General features: G+C 39.1%; 1 protein-coding gene across 2 annotated transcripts in view; it reads right to left on the minus strand.

The window, feature by feature from the left end:
* Nucleotides 1-473: 473 nt before the first annotated feature.
* Dcp1a (decapping mRNA 1A) overlaps nucleotides 474-20,775 on the minus strand; it is a 52,808-nt gene continuing 32,506 nt past the window's right edge. Inside the window, exons 6-10 of one of the 2 annotated variants that reach the window (XM_027947784.3) lie at nucleotides 17,056-17,169; nucleotides 8,577-9,335; nucleotides 6,960-7,025; nucleotides 5,061-5,279; nucleotides 474-4,742 (exon numbers count right to left, since the gene is read on the minus strand). In XM_027947784.3, the coding sequence (XP_027803585.1) occupies nucleotides 4,662-4,742; nucleotides 5,061-5,279; nucleotides 6,960-7,025; nucleotides 8,577-9,335; nucleotides 17,056-17,169 (1,239 nt within the window). In that variant the 3' untranslated portion in view covers nucleotides 474-4,661. The remainder of the gene's footprint in view (nucleotides 4,743-5,060; nucleotides 5,280-6,959; nucleotides 7,026-8,576; nucleotides 9,336-17,055; nucleotides 17,170-20,775) is intronic. The other variant, XM_071618796.1, reaches the window with a different exon arrangement.

Consider the following 20,775-nt stretch of genomic DNA (forward strand, 5'->3'; position numbering starts at 1 on the left):
GAACAGTCAAATCCCTCAACAGGCCAGTTTTAGCCAGCAGGATAAGGCTAAACCTTACCATCATATTTTAACCTTAAAACAAAAGTAACTGGGAAATGACTAATTCACTTTTTGTTTTCTGTTTCTGCAGCCTGTTTTCTGTTGTAAATCTTTAGGGAAATGAGGGTTTGGCTCAGTGTTAGAGCAAGTGCTTAGTAAATGAGAAGCACTGGGTTCAATCCCCGGGGTGCACACAAATTATACTGAATGTGATATTGCTGGATTTTGGACTTGAAATAAAGCCAATTAAGAACCTTAAACTGAGTTTAAATGGTCCTGTTTCTTTGGAACCCTGACTCTATGGGGTGGAGATAGGAGGATGAGGTTTTCTTTGTTGCTTTTGTTCCCTCTCCCTCCCCTTCTCACCAGTACAGGGCAACTCATTCAAAAGTTCCTAGTTCTACAAATTAAATAAAAACACAGGTAAAACTTAGTAGGTGCTAAAACTTGGTTTTGAAATTTTATTAAAAAAATATATTTGCAAACATATAAAATTTAGGATGAAAAACGCTCATTTTAAAACATGTAATAACTTAATATTTGCAAACATACACAGATGGTATAAAATCCATACTATTAAAAATGTCAATGATGCTGTATTGCGCTCATGGAACAAAAACTTTGCTGTCACTCCAGAGCTTCTTGTCCCCACATTTCAGGGAGCTAAGAATCTGATACAATGAAAGTCGTGAGAGCCAAAAGGCCAAAGCAGTAATACAGAATAAAAGACCATTGAGAACACCTATTTTAAAAACATGTTTCCTAAGAATTCACATGGATAAAAGGGAAATGCAATCTTGCATTTTTTGTCACTTCAAAGTGATCAATATTGCATCTTAGCATTTTAAAGAAAGATGTCAAATACAAATCTGAGTGAAAGATTGCACACATCTCTCCTGCTGAAATTTGCTGAAAAACAGGCTCCTTGGGGCCCTGTCCTGCTCAAAGAAATATTCTCAAGCATAGCTTTTAAAAAGCTCAGTATAAGTTGCTTTGCTCTGTTCAGATATCAACATTTTAGACACTTGAAAACACAGAGCACTATTGATTCCTGAAGGTACTCTGAACACAACTGAAGAAAACCAAAGGTACGCAAGAAACAACAACAACAAAAAACACAGGTTCCACAGCAAATGTGCAGCAAGGATGCAGGACATGGGCCCATGATTCTCAGTCTTCACTACTCAGGCTGAGCTTACTTGTGCCTCTGTCACCTCTCATTCCTCTCCAAGTTACAGTATGATGGCTGATTCTGTTTTTTAAGCAGTTAGGCACCTTCAATTTCATGTTGCATTATTAGTAATACAATGGCAGTCATGGCCTCTACTACCAAAACAAGAAAATTTCCAACTACATTCTTTGGGGGAGGAGAGTAATAAAGCTGCATGGTTTAAAAATATTTACCTAGTAGTGGATTTGATGGAGTCTATAATTTCAACAAGAAAATATAAGCCAGAAATAGAATAAATGCTTGAACATGCAAAATCTGGTCAGACATATTCTAAACTAAGTCTGTGCATCCTCCTGTAGAGAAGTGCCCAGGTTAACTCAGGTTCTGAACAAAACACTACTGTTCAAGGTAAGCTGTAAACATTCCATAGGAGACTGCAGGAAATGCTTCTCTTGACACTGTCACTTGATTGGGAAAAAAAAAAAAAAAAAAAAAAAAGCAACAAACTATCCCTCCACCTCACCCTGCCCGGGTACTGGGGATTGAACCCAGGGTGCTCTACAACTGAGCTACATCCCCAGCTCTTTTTTAAAAATTAATTAACTAGTTAATTAATTAATTTATAGTCATGGTCTTGCTAAATTGCCCAGGATGGCCTTGAATTTTCAATCTTCCTGACTCAGCCTTCTGAGTAAGGTGGGATTACACATGCGCTAACATGCCCAGCAAGTAGGACAACTTTCACAACTCACAAATCCTGGGAGAGATGCTCAACAAAGAGAAATAAGGTGATCTGGGAGGTATGGTGTGTCCATTCAAAGACATCACCTTATCTACAGCAAACATGTGAGTAGTGCTACCCACTGGTGGTATCCTAGACACACATACTTAAAGGTCTGGGTTGCTCCTCCCAGGGCCTACACTTGGACTGCAGGTGGGGAGCAGGATGGGTAACAATGGACAGAGTGGTCTAAGTGCAGGTCTCCTGGGTTTTGCAAAATCCAGTTAGAAGGATCTCTATTCTTGCTGTCCATTTCTATTCAACTAAGGTTCCAGTTAAGACATGGCAGCAATGTAAACATGCAACCTAAGCATGAGGTTTTGGACAGTTAAGCCTGAACAAGGAATAAGGCAACTGAACTGTGATATTCAGGCCAGGGTAATCCAACTGCAACTATCCAGGCTTGGCCTGGCTCTCAGGGGACTCATTCTGGCCTGAACCTCCTGGTAATCATGACCACGATTTTCTGGCTTCTGATTTTAAGTAAATGCTTTGAAGATATAAATTTGGGAGTTAAAACAGGATTACCCTTTTCAAGTCTCCATGACTTGGGCACTTAAAAAAGTTTACTTTCACACTAAGGAAGCCTTATCATAGATTCTCTTTCACTGTTGATCATATTCACTCCTATGATTAAAGGATGAAAATTTACAGATTTGATTATAGATCCTCTTTAGGATATTCTCTCTTTACCCTCTCTCATAATATTATACAAACTCGAAAGCATTATTTAAATTCAAATGTCTACTACAATGAGAATCCCTTGATTCGTCTGTTTACTAAAGCCCACTGAGACTACATTTGGGATGTGATCAAATCTTCTGGTGCATTCATTTTATAAGAATAGTCATGTGGTTCCTTGGACACCATCTCGGATGTCAGCAACATTCCTTATCTTGCTATAATTTGGATCTTACTAGAACTTTCTCTTTCCTAGATGACAGCTTGAGCAATTTATTTTTGGTTGCTGAATTTACACACTATCTTTGAAAACAAACTCTTCCTAATTGAGTAAGAAAACTTATAAGCTTCCCTGAATTCTGCACAATTCACACATAAAACTAGGTAGATAGCAACATAAGACACTAAATCGAGAAGCAGAAACACTTTCCAGGAAGCATGTTCAGATTAACATAAGCCAATCAAACAAAGTATTCTTTTTTGCTAAAAAAAACTACGACCAAACTAAAACAAGAATGTAATTCACAAGTAATTTCCTAAAATTTCTGCTAGGAAAAAAAAAATCTATGGACTTATGATTGAGTTATCATTAAAGCTTAAATGATTGTTCCCGAGGAACCATCACATCTGTCAGCATTATTGACAGCTAATCCTTATGCTAGCTGGTTGAGCCATTTGGGTTTTTACCCCATCATTAAATAGTGCTCAGAAAAGTAAGCAGTGCATCTTAATTGGTTAAATACTACAAAATGACCTGTATCATAGAAACAAAGACACTTTCATTCAAAAAATATCTTAAAATTACTATTGCTGAAATAAATCAAAATCTACATTAAAATATTACTAAACACCATTACATGCCATAAAAGAATAAATATAAATCATGGCAGATCAATAGCAGCATAACAAAGCATCTTTACATATTTTCACACTTTGGGCTGGAAAAGTTCTCACAGCCAAGGAATACATTGGTAAAGTTCTGAATCTCACACTTTCTTTTTAACTCCATAGTCTACAATAAAGTAAGGGCCGTGTGAATAACAGCTCCCTTTTCTGCATAGCTTTAAAACTGTTCTCAGTACACTTGAGGAATGGAACCAGAATGGCTTTGTCAGATTGGTCCACTGGTCCTTTTATCAAAGTGTTAAAGAAAATAATCAACAATGACTTCTGTGTTTTGACAGAAAAGGAGAATAAGGCTGTGTTTCACACACGAACTGAACATTTTCAGAACCACCGGAATTTAACTTAAAATGAAGATTTCTAGTAGGATATGGGCATTCCCAGCTCTCGCCCCTGCTTTGAAGGTATGACACGCTCCCTCCCACATCACCACAGAGCCTAGTAGGGCCCTATTAAAAAGGCAATGCTGCACTGGAGCCTGTTGCATGGCAGGACTGGGGACACTTAAAACAAAACACAAAGGAATTTCAGAACTTTTAAGGCCCAAATGGGGCACGCATATAAAATATACTTCACTTGAACAAATAATTCCTAATTTATCAACTTAAACTGTGATTCTTAAAACTTGAAGCTACTTTGTGGAGCTGACCTACTTTGTTCAGAACTCGACTATCAGCTTAATGCCCAAGTTTCTTAGGGGCAGGGGTGTGGGGAGGTGTGGGCTAGGCTGAGTTCTGTGGCAAGGCTGGTGGCTACTCCTCCCTAAGTCTTGAAAGAGAAAGCAAGCTGAATATCAGACCCCTCTGTTCACATACTTGCTTACAGCTGATGAAAACAACCATATAACTTACACAATGGTCTTTTTGTTTTGTTTTTTTGTCAAAGGTCTGCTGGTGATGCTTCACAGTGAAACCTCCATTATCACTGAGAATGTCACTTGGAAAACATTCTTAAGGAATGAGTCTCTTTCTCATAGGCTCATTTTCAGGATTCTCAAAATTCAATGTTCTGTCCAGAAAGAAGTTTCCATGATGAAGCCTATTGTTTTTGAGGATGACCCTCAACTTCAGATTTATTCCACTCCAGTCATAGGTTGTGGTTGTCTTTGTTTTTGGTCAGAACCTGCAAGTAAACTTCATGAAGTGTACTGAGGAAGCTGGAATCATTCTGGAAAAGATGATAAAGGAAAGAACATGGAAAGTCACATTTACCTTATCATAAAGCTTACTTCCCTGAAAATAGCTTAGAAAAAACTGTAGCAGTGAATGCTATAACTAATTATTAATTACCCAAATAATCTCACCCAGAGATCATCATGACTAATACCTTAGAGTTTACTCAGTTACTATTCTGCCAGGGATACATGCTTAGGAAGACGAACTTACTCCAACCTAGTCTTTTGTACTTATGAGAACATACAAAATCTGTTTTCTTCTATTAAAGAAAAAAAACAATCAAAGATTCCATTGATATCCTACTACATACCTTTATGAGATGTATCAATGTATCCTGGAGCTGAGACTTGCTGAGGATAATGGAAGGCTTTCTCTGATTTTCTGGTGTTCCAACAGTGAGGGGTGAAGGGGAACTTGCTTTCCTCTCTAGGTCTGTAGACCTTGGAACTGTCTGCTGGAAAACACTCGGGGACAACAGGACTGAAGATACTGCTGTGGTTGTTGCAGTAACCAGTGGAGGGCCTGCAACCTGCAGAGAAACAGTGGTCATTTTGCACCAAGTATAGAAGCCAGCAGCCAGGCTCAGAGTAGAGGACATCTGATAACATCAATTAGTATAATATGAAAATGATCTGGAGCGCACAGAAGAATCAAACAGAGTTTTTTTTTTTTTTTTTTTGGTGCTAAAAATTGAACTCAAGGGCCTTGCACAAGTTATGCAAGCGCTTGACCACTGAATTTCATCTCTAGGCTTCTAACACTAACTGTTTTGGTTTCAGGTAAACATTCACTAGAAAAATTTGAACATTTGGTATCTGTTTAGGTAATTTCTGTTACCTAAAGGATGAAAAGCCCATATATACAGGAGTGCCCTGGAGTCATGAAGGAAAACTAAGTTCAACCATTATAAAAGGTGATTATTAAACATATGTCATACAGAGTAAGAACAATACTATGATAAAACTCTAAAATTTCTTTGGGGGTGGAATTGAAAAAATGACTAGACAAAGGCATGGGACTTTTTAGGGTGAGAAAATATTATGTATTTTGATAATTATAATAAACAAACTTAAAAGAAATCTAAAACACAAAAACCCCAACTTAATTATATAAAGACGAAACTTTCTAGAAATGTAGTTAATCTCTATCTTCTTCCTCCATTTAAATGTGCTTCTAATTACAGCTGGCATCAGAATATACCAAATCAATGATGATTATTTTAAATAATTCTCACATTTGATACAATCAATAGAGATCTTCATTTTTCTTGCCCAATGCCCCTTTCTGGATGCTGGGGACTGAACCCTGGGGACTGAACCCAGGGAGCACATGTTACACCATGAGCTACACTCATAGCTCTTCTCTTACTCTTTTATTCACCTCATCTACAAAGAGCCAAAAGCCTGCTAGAGTTTTCAGGCTGCAGTTTCTGGTATCTGAGCCACTGTTTTCTGGTATAAAACCAAGCTGACAGCTCCTGCTGATCACCACAGAATACAAGTTACCCAGAATGTAAAGCAGAAGCTGGCTTTACATTCTGAGACTCAAGGAGAGGTGTACAAGCATAAAGGCAAATGAAAACATGATACGAAAGAAAATGAAAAAAAGGAGGCAAGGCAAGTTTGGGAGACTTCATCATCAGAGCAATGGGACAGGAGAAGATTGTGGCAGGATAGTGGCTCTACCCGCTGGGACATCACAGCTCTTCCTGGGCAAAGAATATTCCCTAATTCTAGAAACCAGGCTAGTTGGGCATGGTGGTGCATACCTGCAATCATGGCCAGCCTAAGCAACTTATGGGGGCTGGGGATGTGGTTAAGTGCTCCTGGGTTCAATCCTTGGTCCAAACAAACAAGCAAAACAAACAACAACAACAACAACAACAACAACAAAAAAAAAAAAGCAAGAAAGAAAGAAAAAAAGAAGCCAGGCTGACAAATTCTCATCAGTCACCCACTCACAAACAACACTGTGGTTAAGCCTGCCCCTGGACAGTTAGGGGAGACATGTATGATGATGAGAGGATGTGAGGCACACAGAGGCTGCAGTAATGAACTCTGCCTGGAGGGCAAGCAGCCCAGCCTGGAAGGAGGCATCTAAGATAGGTCTGGGCTTCAAAGCTAAGACTTTTCAATAAGGTGATACTTCACCTCACAGTCAGCAAACTTAAAAATACTCAATGTCCTCTTGAGAAAAAGGGAGTCCTTACCGGGATGGCACTGGATAACACCTTAGGCTGGGCAAACAGTTCAGGTTCCTGGTTTTGCTGCATAGACTGAAATGTTTAATAAGAAAAGATGAACAGATATAGTAAGTTTCAATTAAGAAGATTTCCTAGTTACTGGTGGAAAATCTCGGTTAGCAATAAGGAACAGTCCAGACATTAACCAGATCCTAAACTACTGAGGGAAGAGGCTGACAGCATCCTTGTGACAATGCAACCAGTGACTCGACTCCACAAGGAGACGTTCAGATGGACTGCTTTCTTCATTTCCCCTGAGAAAAGGGGGATGCAGAAAGAGCCTTTAAGGTGACTCTCAAGAAAAGCTGCAATCTGTATCTTAAAAGAGCTGAGGACACGGACTGGGGCTGTAGCTCAGTGGCAGAGCGCTTGCCTAGCATACATAAGGCACTGGGTTAGATCTTTAGCACCACATAAAAATAAACAAATAAAATAAAGTCATTCTGTCCATCTACAACTACCAAAAAAAAAAAAAAATTAAAATAAAGGTATTGTGTCTAACTGGGGAAAAAACAACAACAACAACAACAAAAAAGAGTGGAGGACAGCCCAGATCTATTTCTACTGATAAGCATCAGAGATAAGACAGTCTGGCAATCTGACGCCTCTTTTTTGCCCGCTGTTGGTGCTGCAGATCAAATCCAGGGTTTTGCATGTGCTAGGCATGCGCTCTACCATTGAGCCACATCACAAGCCCTTTTATATTGAGATGGTCTAAGTGAGTTGATGAGGCTGGCATGGAACTTGTGACCCTCTGGACTTAGCCTCTCCAGTAGGTAGAATTACAGGCATGGTCCATCACTGATGCTTCTTAATGGGGTTATTTAAATTTGAACAGGTGGGGGTTGAGGGAGTGGTTCAATGATAGAGCTCTTGCCTAGCACATGTGAAGTCCTGGGTTTGATCCCTGGTACCAAAAATAAATAAATAAGCTGGGCATGGTGGCGCACACCTGTAATCCCAACAGCTCAGGAGGCTGAGACAGCAGGGTCATGAGTTCAAAGCCAGCCTCAGCAACAGCAAAGTAAGGCCCTAAGCAACTCAGTGAGACCCTCTCTCTAAACAAAATACAAAACAGGGTTGGGGATGTGCCTCAGTGGTCCAGTGCCCCGGGTTCAATCCCTGGAACCCCCCCTCCCAACAAAACAAAACAAAAAAACAACAATAACAACAACAAAAAACCAACGGAAAAAGATGTGGGCTGGGGTTGTGGCTCATCCGTAGAGCTCTGGCCTAGCATGTGCGAGACGCTGGATTCAATCCTCAGCACCACATAAAAGTAAATAAATAAAATAAAGGTATTGTGTTTTGACTACAACTTAAAAAAAAAAAAAAAAAAAAAACAGGGTCGGGATTGTAGCTCAGTGGTAGAGTGCTCGCCTAGCATGCACAAGGCACTGGGTTCGATCCTCAGCACCACATAAATGTAAAATAAAGATATTATGTCCACCTAAAACTGACACTAAGAAATAAATATTAAACAACAACAACAACAAAATCCAAAGCCAAAAAACAAACGAAGGCCTTTGTAGTTTCATCTCATCCAATGAATACCCCCACATGCCCCAGTGCTCCTGCAACTACCTGAAGGGGAGCAAGCACCATGTTGCTCAAGGAGGCTGAGGCTGCTGCTCTTGCTGCTGCTGTCTTAGAGGGAGGCTCTATGAAGCTCTCAGGTGTGGCTAGCTGGCCAGATGCTGCAGGAAAACTGGGTGCTATTGCACCTTTCCCAAGTGGCTGTGTCTGTATTTGGTCATGCTGTGAAGTCAACCTGAGTTTCTGGAGAAGATCGACGCTTGGGAGGGCTGTGCCAGTTGTGTTCGTTATGCTTAGTGGGGCTCTGAAGGGGCTCTGGCTGGCAATGAGACTGGTGTGGCTTAGCTCAGGGACTGGCTGATGTAGGAGTGGAGACCTCTGTCTAGGCGTGGTCTTCACTGCCTGCATCATGGTGCTGTTGCGAGGTAAGCTGGGGGGAACCTGTGCAGTAGGAGCTTCAGCTGGCAGAGTAGGACTGAGAACAGGGCTTAAGGGGATCGTGTAGCTCGGGGCATGCTTTTCACTGGACTGTGAGATGGAGGCAGGAGTAATTAGCACCGGAGTGGTGACTTCAGGTTGGACTGTGTGGTGGGTGGTTGAATGGACACCCAGGTTTTCCAACTGAGGAGTTCCTCCTGGTTGCTCAAAAGAACACGGTAGGAACGAGCTGGGCTCTTTCTGGGAGGTATCTCCTGGCAGCTTCTCCACTTCTTCTGGATCCAGGCCCACAACTGCTGGCTGTTCCTTTGGCAAAGAAGTTCCAAATAACTCTTCCACTGTCAGATGTTTGTGTCCAGTTGGAGCAGACTAAAAAACAAATGAAATCACCCAACAAAAGAAACTTTTGGAAATCAGTATTAAGTGAATTTCTTTTCTAGCTACCAAAATAATTTGCAGAAACAAGGACAGATGGATTCTGAAAATAAGGACTGGAACAGACTGAAGGTGTTTTGCAAGTTTGAGGCCAGCCTGGGCAATTTAGCAAGACTCTCAAAAAATAGAAAGGGTTGTGGATGTAGCTCAATGGCAAAGTACTCTTGGGTTCAAATTATCTTTTATTTTTTTGGCAGATGGATATAAGGTAAAAGGGCAATTACCTCAGTTACCTCATTACAAAGCTAACTGTGCTAATTGTACCGAATTGCTCCATATTAGTAACACAGGAAAATGATATCAGAGAGGACAGAGTGAACAAATGCTGATCAAGTGATTAATTTTTACTGTTCTGCACAAAAAGTTAGCACTACATCTTAGGGATAGGGTCCCAAATACTAGAAAATAAACTTAATTATTTAATTACAGGTCTTTCCCCCATCTATTCCCAAATCACAGAATCCGTAAGAAAAAGCAAAGTACTTAAATCTTGAAAGTTTAACATTTATATATATTTCAGTAAACTGGATTAATAATACAACTGCAACTATTCAAAGGAAAAATATTTATGCATGCCATTTGTGAGCTTTCCTGTACCTTCAAGCAGTATGGCCATATCTGTCCTTTAACTTTTGTTTCCTGAGTACTCACAGGGTGCCAGGTCCTCCTTTGACAAAGGCATGTAAGCAGGAAGTTCCATAGAACATATTTATATTCTAGAGGGAGACACATCTAAATACTTGGAAAACACAAGCAGCTTCAATTTATAGTTTTACTCCTAAAATATGTGAAGCACTTAGTTTTTTATGTATATACATATATGTGTATGCTTATATTGAAAATGTAATTCACAAATACACATGATTTTCAGGGTTTCAGAAAGCCTGGAAGGCCCACAAATATACTGCATTTGAAGTATCATAGTACTCAGTATATACACACACAGTATATGTTATTTAGCACACAGGATGATATTTAAGGTATCATAGCACTATGGTATGATCTTATTTCTACTGGAAACAAAATCAGTTTTTCCAGGCAAATGTTTGTTTCATCCATCTGATAACTGATGAGTTTAGCAGGTGCCAGGCACTGTGCTGTGACTGTAAGGTAGGGAAAACAGGCAAGCACAACTGGCCACATGGGGAGGGGAGAAAAAAAGCACTGCTTGGGCTGCACAGTGTCTGAGACACAATGGGGATCTGGACTTTACCCACAGAGCAATGGAATGAGCCACTCAGCTATATGACAGGATGTACACGACGAAGGCCATGTAAAGGAAAAACTGGAAGAGTGAGACTGAAGAGAGCCGGACTAAGGTCCTGGCAGAGAAGATGATGACGACGAAGGAGTTTGAATGGAAGGAACCAGTGGCTGAAGAGGAGGCAAGAAGACACCCTGGTATCTCGGTACTGTGTGTCAGAAAAGTCCAGAAAAGTCCCCCAGGTAGAGGGAGGAAAAGCTGAGGTGAATTCTGAATACATCTGAGGCCTTTATGCATCATCTGGAACCTGGAGGTACTGATCTGGAAGTTATTAAAAAATGAAAATGGCTATCCAAGTCCAGAAAGCACATGCATTCCCTCAGGAGACTATAGGGACAAAGCCTCAGGGCCCTGCCAACCACCAAGAGGCAGCCAAGCAGCACTGCCACTGCCAGGCTCTATGTCCTCCCAGCTGTGTAGCCTGGGGAGTCACTCGCTCTTCTCTCTGAGTCTCAACTCCCTTATAAAGTAGGGAAGGCTGAGATGGGATGTGGAAATGTAGGGAACCCAACACATAAGAAGTGCTCATTTAGTGTTAGCACTCATAACAACAGTAGAAAGTAAGTTCCTCCAAGGCAGAGGCTGTCTTTCTCATTTATTCCCTGATCATTACTTTCCTTCCTCTTGGACTTACTGTTAAGCAGCACCACCCGTACCACAGATACGAAAAGTATACAGTAGAGGCTCAAAAATACTCTCTCACAACCTTCTCCTGGTGTATGATGGGGTGAGGGTGAGATCCCCTGTGTTAAGGGCAAGAGGACCAGCACATGGGACTGACGATACAGAGGAGTTTGCATGTGAGACAAAAAAGGGAAGGGAATGTTAAGGGAATGTCACTTTGTATTTTCTCCTTGATGTGAGGACAGTGTCATCTGTTGGGTGAGAGGTGGCAAGGCAGGTCTGAGTAGGATGTGGAATAAGTGTTGTGGAGCAAGAGGCAGAAGCTCCTCCAATTGTAAAAACCATAGCTTCATGTAAACTACTCTATTTTAGGAAATATTCAATAAAGATAATTCTATTAATATTAAAAAGCTAACAATATGTCTTGACAAGCTGATGTGACAAGAGGCTTTGTTTAAGTGGAGAAAGTCTTAAATGGCAAATTCAGGACCCCACTAATAAGACTCTCTGTCACAACACTCTCTAGCACTTTAAAGAATTTTCCAGATTTGGAATCTCACATCAAATATATAGCAGCACTAACATCTAATTATAAACTGGATGTAAAAAAAAAAAATCTAATGATTTTATATGGTTCAACTCCCTCATATTTTTACTACTACTTTATCACCATCTATCACACCCTGGGACTATTCTGAAGAAACTTTAGGATCTTTTTCAGGAAAGAAATATTTTTGTTATATGAAAGGAAGAGATCAAACAACAGGACATGCATCTGATACTTGACAAAAGGTATCAAAATATGTTGGCCTTTTCAACAAATGGTACTGGGAAAACTGGATATCCACATGTGGAAGAATGAAACTAGATTCCTATATCTCTCACCCTGCACAAAAGTCAAATCAAAGTGGATCAAAAGTGGATCTAGGAATTAGACCAGAACCTTTGCAACTACTAGAAGAATAAATAGGGTCAACACTCCAGTATACTGGCACAGGCACTGACTTCCTTAATAAGACTCCTAAAGCTCAAGAAATAAAACCAAGAATCAAGAAGTGAGAAGGCATCAAATTAAAAAGCTGCTTTCTTCACAACAAAGGAAACAAGAGTGTGAAGAAAGTGTACAGAATGGGAGAAACTCTGTCAGCTACTCCTCCAATAGGGGATTAATATTCAGAATATATAAAGAACTCAAAGAATCCAACACACCAAAACCCAAATAATCCAATCTATAAATGGGCAAAAGAACTAAACAGATATTTCTCAATAGAAGAAATACAAATGGCCAACAAATATAGGAAAAATGTTTGAAATCCTGGCAACCAGGAAAATGCAAATCAAAACTACATTGAGATTTCATCTCACTACAGTTAGAATGGCAATCCTCAAGAATGCCAATAATAATAAACACTGGCAAGGATGTGGGGGAAGAGGTATGCTCATACATTGTTAGTGGAACTGCAAAATAGCATATCCACTTTGGAAAGCAGTAAGTCCCTTCAAAGACTAGGAATAGAACCACCATATGACCCAGCTACCCGCCCCCTCAATATTTATCCAAAAGAACTAAAATCAGCATATTGTGTAGTGATACAGGCACACCAATGTTTATAGCAGTATATTCACAATAGTCAGGATATAGAACCAGCCCAGATACCTGTCAACAGATGAACTGAAAAAGACAATGTGGTATATATACACAGGTAAGTTTTAATCAGACATAAAGAATAAAATTATGGCATTTGCTAGTGAACAGTCAGAACTGGAAAACATCATGCTAAGAGAAATAAGCCAGACCCCCCAAATCAAGGGTCAATCTTTTTTTTCTTATGCAGAAAGCTAGATAAAAATGGGGGCTGGGCAGATCCCATGAAAACAGAGGGGAGATCAGTGGAGTGAAAGAAGGCAGTTAAGGGGGAGACAAGAAGAGTGGGCAAAGGGAGGAATTATGGAATTAAACTGACAAAATTTTACTATGTACACATATAAGTATATCACTGAAGCCACCTTTAAGTATATTTATAAAGCACTCCAATTAAAAAAAAGACAGTAAGTAGAAGATCAGTAAAACAGAGGAAGCAGTGGTGGGAAAAAGGAAGCACTGAAGATTAAAACGGAGCAAACTATTCCTGCATGCATGATTATGTAAAAATGAACACTACTATTAGTTTAACTATAATACACTATTAAACCATTAAAAAACAGAAATTGCCAGGCATGATGGTACATACCTGCAATCCCAGTGGCCTGGGAGGCTAAAGCAGGAGGACTGCAAATTTGAAGCAACTCAGTGAAGCTGTAAGCAATTTAGTGAGTCCGTGTCTCAAAATAAAAAAATATAAAGGGGATGTGTCTCAGTAGTTAAGCACCTCTGGGTTAAATCCCTCGTACCAAAAAAACAGAGAAACCTCTTGGTGAAATATACCTCAGGCTTGACCACAAAGCAAAAAACAACAAACTAAGCAGAAGTAGTCTCAAGGGAGTTTTAATAAGTGAACTGTGAAAATGAAATGGAATTAACAACTGAGTTGTGAAAATGAAATGGAAAAGACTGTTAAATTTGAATAGTATAATTTATCCCTCAACACTAGATGGCACTATTACTAAACAAATGTAATGCCTGTGTGTAAGGGGCTGATATGGATTTGAGTTAATTTTAGGCAAACAAACAGCTTCTGATAATCAAATCTCAACATTTTATCATGTTTTTCTGTTTGTTTGAATTTGGCCCCAAAAATGAAATTTTATTTTGTTATTTATTTATTTAGCAGTACTAGGGATTAACTGAGGGGAGTTCTACCACTGAGCTACATCCCTAGCCCTTTTTACTTTGGGACAGGGTCTCACCAAATTGCTGAAAACAGGACTTGAACTTGCAATCCTTCTGCCTCAGACTCCTAACTCTTTGGGATAATAGGCATGAACCACCACAGCACCCAGTAAAAATGGAATTTTAAAAGTATGTTAAGAACTGAAGGAATAATAACAACATCAGCACTATTTACATTAGAGAGTACACTTCCCTGAGTATCCACTTGAATTCTCAATGTTTGCAGATCCATCACTGGTGCTGTTATTGAAAGACTAAACATTTTATGGCCTGTCATACTCATTTTTCATCTTTCAATGAAATTGAAAAAAAAAAATTCTTAAAGAATTTTTCTGGTCCATTTCTTCATAGTAACTCTTTGAGTTTGGCAGTGCAAGAAAAAGGAAAGGGGAAGTGACAGATCCACTGAACACTGTTGGCTGACAAAGTACAATGGAAGGAAATCTATAAATCTGGCTCTGAAAAATACATTAAGAAAAACTAAATTTATAATAAAATTTTTATAATAGAACCATACTTAATGTAAGTTTCACTGCCAGCATCCTAAATCCTGGTAGTATGGGAATGTAATACACAAAATCTGCTTTAAATTAATTACTTAATACCTAAAAATATTATGGATACATTGCTGATGGGAATGTAAAATAGTACAGCCTCTGGAAAACACTTTGGCAGGTTTTTAAACTTTTTTCTCGGGGGTGCTGGGGGTTGAATCCAGGAGCGCTTTACCACTGAGCCACATCCCTCAGCCCTTTTTATTTTTTGAGACAGGCTCAACTAAATTGCTGAGGCTGGCCTTGAACTTGCAATCCTCCTGCCTCAGCCTCCCAAGTGACTGGGATTACAGGTATGTGACACCATTCCTGGCTCAGTTTGGCAGTATTTTAAGGAAAAATGTATAATTACCAAATGATCCAATGTTTCAATTCTTAGGCATTTATCTCATACAAGTGGATATTTATATTCATGAAAAAAGTTGTAAATAGAGTGGTAGATAAAGTGGGGCTGGATTCATCATTGTACACTTTATGAATGTACTGAAATATACCGAGCCCCATTAATATGTACAATAACACATTAAAAACAAAACAAAACAAAAAAACCCTGTACCAAATATTCCTGGTTGAAAAGTGGTTAAACAAGCCAGGTGCAATGGTGTATGCCTGTGATTGCAGCAACTTGGGAGACTGAGACAGGAGGATTGCAGGTTCAAGGCCAGACTCAGCAATTTAGTGAGGCCTTAAGCAACTTAGTGAGACCCTGTCTCAAAGTAAAAAACCATCATGTTCAGATGACTGAAAAGCAAAAACATCAGAGCTGAGGGGCATAGTGGAGGAAAGCTGTTCATCTCATGGCAATTGGGAAGCAGAGAGACAGGAAGGGGCTGAAGAAGGGTAATAGTCCCTAAAACCACATCCTCAGTGACCTACTTTCAATAACCATGCCCCAACTGCCTTAAATTACCACCCAGTAGTCCAAATTCTTATTTTTTTTTAAATATATTTTTTAGTTGTAGGTGGGCATAATACCTTTATTTTATTTATTTTTTTAATGTGGTGCTGAGGATCAAACCCAGTGCCTCACCGTGCTTGTTGAGTACTCTACCACTGAGCTACAACCCTGGCCTCTAGACCAAATTATTAATCCATTAAATGGATTAATCCACTGATGAGGTGACAATCCAATAATTTCCTAAAAGTCTCTGAACCTTGCTGCACTGAGGACCATGTTTTCAACACTTGAGCTTTTGGGAGGACATTCCAGATCTAAACCATAACATCAAATGATCTGAAAGTTTGGACTCTTAAGCATTTCACCCAGAGAAACAGAAATTTTATATTCACACAAAAATATGTAAATGGAGGATTTGGGAGGTGGACTGGATAAAGGAGGCTTTATTTATCAACCCAAATTATGGATTTTACTTGATATGGTTTTTTTATTAGACCATCAATTATAAAGAGAACTAATTAATTCAACAGTCACAAGACCAGATTTTAAGAATACATATAGCAGTGAAAAAGGCAGATAAAACTACCTGCCCTCACGGAGTTTATATTTTGGTGAGCATGAGAAAAACAGTAAATAAAGAAGAAAAACCATGTTAGCTAGTTAGAAGACTTAATGAGAAAGCAAAACAAGCAGGAGGATGGGGAATGAGAAGGGCTGGTGTTTTACACAGGGTAGGTAGAGAAGTCCTCACCTACATGAGGACATTTGAGATCAAAAGGAGGAAAGAAAGCAAGACAGCCCTGGGAGGAAAGTACTCTAGGCCAAGGGGACAACCAGAACAAAGGCCTGTCTTGAGGCAGGAGCACTTGAGATAAGGCAAGAGAGCCAATGACATGGAGGCCAAATGAGCAAGGCAGAGGGGTATAGGTATAGTTGATGCCATAGGTAGAGAGGTCAGATCATGTAGGGCCTTGTGGGCCATTGCCATCTCCTTGGCTTTTAACTGAGTGAGGCAGGACATCACTGGAGGGTTTTAAGTAGAGGAATACACTTAAGGTTTCCTCAGTATTACTCTGGCTGCTGGGCTAAGAATAGGGAAGGTAGAATTAAGGACAAATTTGAGAGACCTGACAGGAGGCTACTGCAAAATCCAGATCAAAGAGTATTATATGGGGGCTGGGGATGTGGCTCAAGCGGTAGCACACTCGCCTGGCATGCGTGCGGCCCGGGTTCGATCCTCAGCACCACATACAAAACAAAGATGTTGTGTCTGCCAATAACTAAAAAATAAATATTAAAATTCTCTCTCTCTCAAAAAAAGTATTATATGAACTAAGGAAATTACCTAGATGGTTGTCATTATGTTGTCACACATAAGACTTGGTCAGATAAGTGACAACTCAAACTTGCACTGCAACACAACCCTTATAAAATGTTTCTTGTTTTGTTACTCTAAACAAAGCTAGGGCTTTAACTGTACAAACCTTATCTTGTGACCCGGAGAGTGTCTCTTCTAGTGTCTCAGTGCTTCCCAGATTGGAGAGTTGGGTGCTTGGCTGTAACCCAGGGCTGGAGATATTTGAGTCGCCCATCTGATTCTTAAAAAAAAAAGATTAAGAAAGTACATCTTGTGAAAAAAGTTCATCATCTATTATTTGGTTCATAAAGTAGGTGAACAGAAATGTTACATTGAAAATAAGGAAAAGATCCCCCAAAATGTTTGCTCTGAATTCTCAAGTAAATAATTTATATAATAAAATTTTTATAAAGCTGAGCACCTAATTTTAGACAAGAGTGTTAGCCACAATTGTTATTTTTAATCACCCTTTAAGGAAAAGCTAATGGTATCACTCAACTATTTATTCTCTTGTAGTTTGTTGTAAGTTAACATGATAAAATTAACTCTTTTGGGTTGGATAGTTCTATTTGTACACCTACCTCCACAGACAGGATAGAAAACAATTCTATCACTCCAAAAAAATTCTCTGGGATGGGTCCCATTGTAGTTATGCCTTCTCAACCACTCACAACAAGTGGTCTGTTCTGTCCTACAGTTTTATCTTTTAAAAAATGTCATATAAATGGTAGGTAAGCAGAATGCTTGCTTCTTTCACTTAACATAATGCTTCTTAGATTCAGCCAAGGTGTCATATGGTATTAATGGTTAATTCCTTTTTTATTGCTGAACAGTATTCCATTATATGAATATATTATGACTTAACCATTTGGTCATAGAATATTTATGTTATTTTCATTTTTTGATCATGAATATAGATTCAATAAGTTTTGTATGAAAAAAAGTTACATTTCACACAGTGGCATGTACCTACAATCCCAGATACTTGGGAGGCTGAGGCAGAAGGATTTCAAATTTGAAGACAGCCCTTAGCAATTTATCCAGACCCAATCTTGAAATAAATAAAAAGGCTGTGGATTTAACTCAGTGGTAGAGCACTTGACTCATATGTGTAAGGCCTTGGAATCAATCCCTAGAACTCTCACCCAAGAGTTTTATTTCTCTAGGGCAAAAACTTAGGAAAGGTAATGGTGGGTCCCATGGTAAATAAATTTTTTCTTCCAAAAGTTTTATATTTTTTTTATATTTTACACTTAGATCTATGACCCAGTTACAGTTGAGTTTTGTATAATGGATACATTTAGGTTGGGGTTCACTTTTGTGGGTATGTGCACATATATGGACATCCAACTGTTTCAAATTTAAATTCTAATTTGTATATAACAAAAAAAGTGAGAATATTTTTGTTTTTAGAATCCTCAACCAGCCAGGTATGGTGGCACATGCTTGAAATTCCAGTGAGGCTGTGATAGGAGGATCAAAAGTTTGAAGCTAGCCTCAGCAACTGAGTGAGACCCTGCCTCAAAATAAAAAATAAAAAGGACTGGGGAGATGTGGCACAGTGGTAAAGCATCCCAGGTTCAACTGCCAGTACCAAAAAAGAAAACAAAACCCCCAAACAAACAAACAAAACCCCCAAACTAATGATCAGATAGACATAAAATTATGAATTTTTGGAAACTCAAGTTATATTTGGGCTTATGATCCAGCACTGTCCATGTCAAAACACATGATGGGCAGGGGGAAGGGGCGGCTCTCCAAACTTCAGTTCTGAGACAGAAAATTTTCTTGATACCATACTTCAAAGACATGATGCTTAGCCTAGGAATTGGTACTCAAATGGGTGGGGATGTAGTTCAATTATGGAGTGCCCCTGTGTTCAATCCCTGGCACCCACCTCCCCCAACAAAAGGCTCCATAACAAATTCTTTTATTATGTATTAATTTTCTATGCTTGCTAGGGATCAAACCTGGGGGCTAGGCAAGACCTCTACCAATGAGCAACACTCCCAGATCACATAACAAGTTTCATAAGATGGAAGATGTCATGTTAAGAAACAAAAAAAAGTTGGGAACTTCCCTATAAAAATCCAGGTTTGTCATTTTTACAGAGAGGCTGAATGATAAGTCATGTGACAGTCATTGGCTGGGGCTGAGCTTCAACTGAACCTTTACCCAGAAATGGGTTCTCAAGTCTGCCTTAGTTCTGCTCTGGCCCACTTTATTCACTACCATGGCTGACCTGCCTCTTCAGGCATTTGAGTTTGCAGTACTTGTTGTTACATCGTACTCTAATAAATTCTTATGGATTTTACGTATTTTTGATACTTGTGCAGGGCTTTTGTGGATTTTTTAAAAAATATTTTTTAGTTGTTGATGGACCTTTTTATTTTTATTTATTTTATATGTGGTGCTGAGAATTGAATGCAGTGCCTCACACATGTTAGACAAGTGCTCTACCACTCAGCTACAACCCCCAACCCTATTTTATGTGTTAATGATGTCATTCAAGCTTTGTAAAATTTAGGGGGAAATGCATACTCACAGAGAAACCTGATAAAGGATAATTTTTACAATATTTGGTAAAAAAAAAGATTGCAAAATCTTTTGATCTACCACTTCAATAATTTATCCTAGGAAAAATTAATTCTACATTCTATACTTAGTTCCAAAGTCATATTGCTGAGTTCTTTCTTTCTTTTCTTTTTTTTTTAGTTACTGGGGATTGAACCTGGGGCACTTAACAACTGAGCCTCATCCCCAGCCCTCTTTGTTTTATTTAGAGATAAGGTCTCACTAAGTTGTGTAGGGCCTCCCTAAGTTGCTGAGGCTGGCTTTGAACTTGTGATCCTCCTGCCTCAACCTCTGGGGTTAAAGGTGTGTGCCACCGTGCCTGACTCATTAAGTTCTTAACAGAAAGATCTGGATCTAGGGCACTGTTTATAGAAAGCACAGAAGGATACATAATAAAGTATTAGCAGCGATTATTTCTAGGTGATGAAATTATAGTATTTTATTTTTTGTCTACTGTAGTTTTTAAGTATGAAAATTTCTACAGTAATATGTAGTACTTACATAATAAGAAAAATAATGGTGCTCCTTCCTTTTAAAGAATAAAACTCCTAGCCTTAAATTTTATTTTTTATTAATTTTTTTGGCAAAAATTAACTAAAACAAAACAAAAACCTGAACAAAATCCAGGGTTAGGGGCTGGAGATGCAACACAGTGTTAGAGGACTTGCCTGGCATGTGCAAGGTTCTGGGTTCCAGGACCAAAACAAACAAACAAAAAACCAAACAAACAATCCAGGAGTATAGCTATGGCTAGAATCAACTCAAAAATGGGCCAACTGTCAAGGACTGTGGTTTCAACTATCTTTCACTCCATTAAAAATAGGAAAGTTGGTTAAAAGAAACTATAGGATTTATAGATAAAATTCTTATAGAATTTTATTTTTTAAACAGTGTATTATAAATTCCCCACTCAAAAGTCTGTATTTCAGTCCATTATATTATATACATTGGACAGGGGAGATTCAGAGCTGGGATCAAATCCTATCACTGAGGCCTTGCTTACACCACTACTGTCTCTGTTTTCTTTTCTTTCTTTCTTTTCTTTTTTTTTGGTAGTTGTAGATGGACTGCATGCCTTTATTGTATTTATTTTTATGTGGGTGCTGAAGATCGAATCCAGTGCCTCACACATGCCAGGCAAGTGCTCTGCCACTGAGCACCCCCACCTCTACTCTTGACTCTGCCAATCCCCCAAGTCTCTACCAAAGATAAACAAAGGGCCATCTGGAACCACGTGCAGCTGGTGAGAGTCTATCCAAACACTAAGATATGG

Source organism: Marmota flaviventris, chromosome 1 (genome assembly GCF_047511675.1).
Source record: "Marmota flaviventris isolate mMarFla1 chromosome 1, mMarFla1.hap1, whole genome shotgun sequence".
NCBI classification, from domain to species: Eukaryota; Metazoa; Chordata; class Mammalia; order Rodentia; family Sciuridae; genus Marmota; species Marmota flaviventris.